The 4723-nt window shown below is 39.3% G+C and overlaps 1 protein-coding gene across 1 annotated transcript in view; it reads left to right on the top strand.

Annotated features, from left to right (window-relative positions):
• Window positions 1-4723, top strand: part of SCAPER (S-phase cyclin A-associated protein in the ER) — a gene marked incomplete at its 3' end in the record, with an annotated part of 146209 nt that overhangs the window by 45484 nt on the left and 96002 nt on the right. Inside the window, exons 18-19 of the mRNA XM_010142808.1 lie at window positions 2361-2442; window positions 3761-3913. Of these exons, the coding sequence (XP_010141110.1) occupies window positions 2361-2442; window positions 3761-3913 (235 nt within the window). The remainder of the gene's footprint in view (window positions 1-2360; window positions 2443-3760; window positions 3914-4723) is intronic.

The raw sequence follows: 4723 nt of genomic DNA, 5'->3' as shown, positions 1-4723 counted from the left end.
ACCAAGATTTGGGGCTGGCCCCTTTGTGGTGCCATGCAAACTGGTGATTCTGTTATGTCAGAACGGCCACAGAGTCACTGCATCTCCTCAGTAACAGTTCTGAGGTTTCTCTAACGTAGCAGAATTAGAGGAGGATTCGAAGTGTCCTGGTTTGGAAGTTACAGGAGAGAGAAGCTTGGCAGGAGGCTGGGCTGTACTGTCCCTTCTGACTGGGACTTTGGCTTGTTTTGGTGGAACCTCGGTATCTTGCGGTGTTCTGTTTTGTTGGTTTTCTTCCTGCTGCTAGGATTTTACTCTTATCTTGAACTTTTACTCATTCCAGCAAGTATTAATTTTTGGAATATTTGCTTAAAGTTTCTTCAGTATAAGCTTTACCATGTGCATCTGTTGGTGATTAAAGCATCCGTATGAAAGGAGTAGTGTACTTCAAACTGACTTTAAAAGCCCCTCTGCCCTTACGGTACATTAACTTGATTCCAGTAAGGTCTTAGATGTAATTTCAGAATATTTTATATTCCAGAGAGTTGAAATCCATAATACGGAAAATTTTGTTCTTGTCAATAGAAATCATAAATGGTATAATGTAAGCTAGTCATGTAAAAAGCGTGCTTTTCAGAAGGGCTTGTGCAGGAATAATGCGGATGCTTTACAAACTGAAACTTCAGAATTTCATTTCAAATATTATTAATCCAAAGTATTCAATGATATTAATTTGCAGGCTTAAGCAAGTATTTAAGAACACGTACTGAAAGAAACAGCTAAAATAAGCTTTGGGTTTGGGTCATGTGTTAGTTGTGATTTGTTTCAGCTCACGGTGTGAGTTGGGAGCTCTTCAAAACAAAAACAAAGACCAGTTCTGTCTGCCTTTATTTACCTCAGGGGAGATAGGGCATAAACTGCCTAATGCTGCTCATCCATCATCTCTTCCCCCTCTTCCCTGCCCACGGGGACTGGAAGAGTTTGCTTAGACTTTCTGAAAGAACAGTTGTGTGTAGTGTTGATTGTTAGAGTTGCTTCCTCACGTGTCATCTTTCCTGTCTGCTTTCACATTTTCTGTGCCTTTTGTTTTAAAATGTTACTTTATCTGAGCCTTCTACTTTTGCTGAAGTGGCTTTGTTTTTTCTATGAGTTTTCTGTTTGAGAAAACCATGCAAACAGAAACCAACACAAACCAAAAACCTCTGCAGTTTGGATAATACTCTTCATAGAATCCTTTCTAGTTTTTTGTCACTTAACTAATTTTAGAATGTGTTTTAAAAAGATGGCTGATGGCTTTGAATGACTTCTTCATCACCCAGTTTTACTCAAAGCTTCCATTACTTCTTTTGACCCTTCCCAGCTGCCAGGCTTCTATGAGAAATATTTCTCTCCCGTCCCAATTCTTCTGGTACAAACAGCATGAGTAGTGAACTTTCTCCCTTGTCTGGGTTTTACAGCTCCCTTGGCTTGCTGGTCACTAGTAAGTTCTTCTTGATGAAACTGTTATCTGCAGGTTTTGCTTAACAGTTAGAGCAGCAGATCAAGTTTTCTACCTCTTGTTCTTTTCTCAGACAGAAAAAAGAAATATTGATCTCTTCCACAGGGTGATGCTTAGGGGATATACAGGCTCTTATGGACATCCTCATACGTGACAGCTGTGCTTTGGCACTTTGCTGAAGAGGGGAAGGAGAGGTGCTAACAGTGAAGAGGACAGCTGAAGTTTGAGGCATGATTCAGTTTTTGTGAGAGGGATGTGTAGGGCAGACAGGTTCAGTGAGCAAAACAGGTCCTGACTGCCGTTACGCGCAGCAGGTGACGGTGATAGCTGATCTTTTGCTGTCCTTTGGTATCCTGAGTGCCTCGAACTGCAATGTTTTATAACATCGGTTTATCTCTCACGTCTGGATTACTGGATGTTGGTCTGAGTTTTATCTGTAAGTTTATATATTCAAACTGCCACTGATCATCAGTGTTCTAAAAGGTGCTGCCCTCACTGTGGCATGGTTTTTCTTTGATTTTGCCATCGTACTCCTCCCCTTTGGTTCACCAACTGTAGCCGTTGGCTGAAGAATGCTAATGGTGGCAGGGTTTTGCATTTAGCACTGTTTTGTAACTTTATGATGACTATCATTGCTCTGGTTTGGACTGAGGTATGATCCAGGTTCTGCTACAAAGGTGCAAGTGTCTGCCATTGTTAAATCTTGGAAATTAAAGCATCTGTATTCCCTGTTAACTAAGTTGCTTTGTGTTGTCTTTCTCTTTTACTGAACTATCTTCAGCTCCATTTCTTGGGGCTGCCTGTTCTCCATTTCAAGCAGGGATTAGTCAATATTATGCATCATTTACATTATTACAAGTTTTCTTTATTCTCTTTTGGTTAGAGATCGAGAAGAGAGGTTGGCAGCTCTTACTGCAGCTCAACAAGAAGCCATGGAAGAACTTCAAAAGAAGATCCAACTGAAGGTATAGAAGGATGCTTTAGTTAAAAAATACAACAGCAGTGTAGAATTTCTGCATCATTATTTTCTGTATGTGTGTTTTATTTGGTGAAGATATTACAGTGCACTGTACAGTGTCCTGTGTTACATAACTTTACAAGAGATTTTCCTTTACACTTTTGCATTAAGAGGAGGACATGCTGTATAGCATACAGTTTGGAAAGACCAGGACTGAGCTCTATGGAATACATTAATTTAAAAGCTTTGAACATGAGAACAAGTAAACCTTCATTTCTCTTGGAAAGTACAAGTAATTTTCAATTAAGTCACGAGGAAAATCAATCTGTAAAAACTCTCACACTGTTTAGTGAAGACAGTTCACCAGTTACACAAGGTGCTGTCTAAAGATACTGGAACTGATGCCATCAAGTGTGGCATGCTGCTCTTTTGTTTCATGGAGGCCTCCAGTTATTACAGAGAACAGGCATAAGGATCAAGCCCCTTGTAGTTCACCTGGGCAGCTGAACTGACTGCCCAGTAAAGAACCACGGTACCAGAAGTTTTGAAGAGATAGCAACTATTTTTTCAAGAGATACAAAGACCTCCAGTATTATAAATTACATTTTTAAGGTGCTGAGGTGGAACTATGTGTTAAAATTTCACTTAATTATAAATTATGTAATTTTTTATTCTAGAATGGTTTATGTATATGTACAAATAATTTTTCATTTCAGTGTTATTCTTTGCTGTGATCCCAGACTGTAGCACTATAGCTATTTTACTCGTACTGTAAAACATAGTTTTGTTTTAAATACACATTCATATCCCAGCCTCTGATTTTAAACGGTTGTTGGGAGTTTGTCCATTCTCCTGAGGGTTAGGTGTGAAAACCCTCTGAGAGAGAAATAACAAATAATTTATTTAACTACAGTTTGTACTTTATGATTTCATATCCATCAGTGAAAACAGCACCACAGAAGTTACGTACTTGCAGAATTAAAGTTGAACTTGTATTATGTACAACAGTGTATCATTAAGATCAAAACCAGGACTGAGATGTTAAATGTAACTAAAAGAGGTACAGAAGTATTTAAAACAGATTATTAATTGATAAACACCTATAAAACAACAGTAGCGATGACTGATTTTTAAATCATAGCATAATGTGAAAATGTCTGCGGTGGCTTTTAATGCCTCTCATATAAAAAATAGCTTCAATTTAATAGAAATTCATTCTAACTGTACAATATTTAGTAATTCCTAGTATTTCTTTACATGTTTAATTCTATTTGTTCTAATTCAGTGTGCTTTTTTCTTTGTTGCTTTGATTATTTCCCATTCAGCATGATGAAAGTATTAGAAGACACATGGAACAAATTGAGCAAAGGAAAGAGAAAGCAGCGGAGTTAAGTAGTGGAAGACATGCTAATACTGATTATGCACCCAAACTGACACCGTACGAACGGAAAAAGCAGTGCTCATTGTGCAATGTGATGGTAAGTGGGATAGAGGGAATACTATTGGAGTTTCAAGGGCAGCCTAAGCCTTGAAGCTACGACTTATGCTTCATTCACAGATGCGAGTGCTGCACATGCACTGTGTCCCTGCTGTGCTCGTGTAAAGTGCACCTCATTTGGGCTGCTTCTGTCTAGAGATCAGATGGCTTAGGCAAGATTTGAAAGAACTGTGAGTAGAATGGAGAGTGGGGACCGTACTCAGTTACTGGCTGCCTCTTGTAAGAAAAGCAAGAGTTTGGGAACCCCTTAAATGAGGGTGGTTAACAGCTAGAATGAGCTTCTTTGCATAGCAGGTAGTTGATCTGCGAACCCTTGTTACAGATCCCGTGGATATTTGAATTTAATGTGAGTTCAGGGAATGATTGGACAAGGTTCATTGGATCGAAATTCACTGAAGGTTACTAAATACAGAAACCACATCGAGCTCAAGAAGTTCTTGAACTGAGTTTGGTTGAAGGCTTAGAAGTGTTGAAGGGGAGAATCAGTGTTTGCTTTGTCTCTTCTTTTCCTTAAGTATCTCATTTTTTGGTTAGTGTTGGAAGCCAAGTACTCTTTCAGGCAGACCTCCAGTCTCAACAGGGCGCCTCTTCTTGTCTCCACTCTTCTATGTGTCCCAGGAATGGTGGCACCAAGTAGGGAGCGGGGAGAGCTGTTCTTGTTGATAACTGCTTTTACTGATTGGCCAAGACTAGGCATTACTGAATAAAGTCTTACATCCTACTAAGCATCATTTCTCTTTAATCACTGAATTAAACAGGATAGCACGGGATCGCTTCAGGCAACGCTGGG

This window comes from Buceros rhinoceros, unplaced genomic scaffold (assembly GCF_000710305.1).
Source record: "Buceros rhinoceros silvestris isolate BGI_N320 unplaced genomic scaffold, ASM71030v1 scaffold12319, whole genome shotgun sequence".
Lineage (NCBI taxonomy): Eukaryota > Metazoa > Chordata > Aves > Bucerotiformes > Bucerotidae > Buceros > Buceros rhinoceros.
This window is presented reverse-complemented; position numbering and strand designations above follow the sequence as displayed.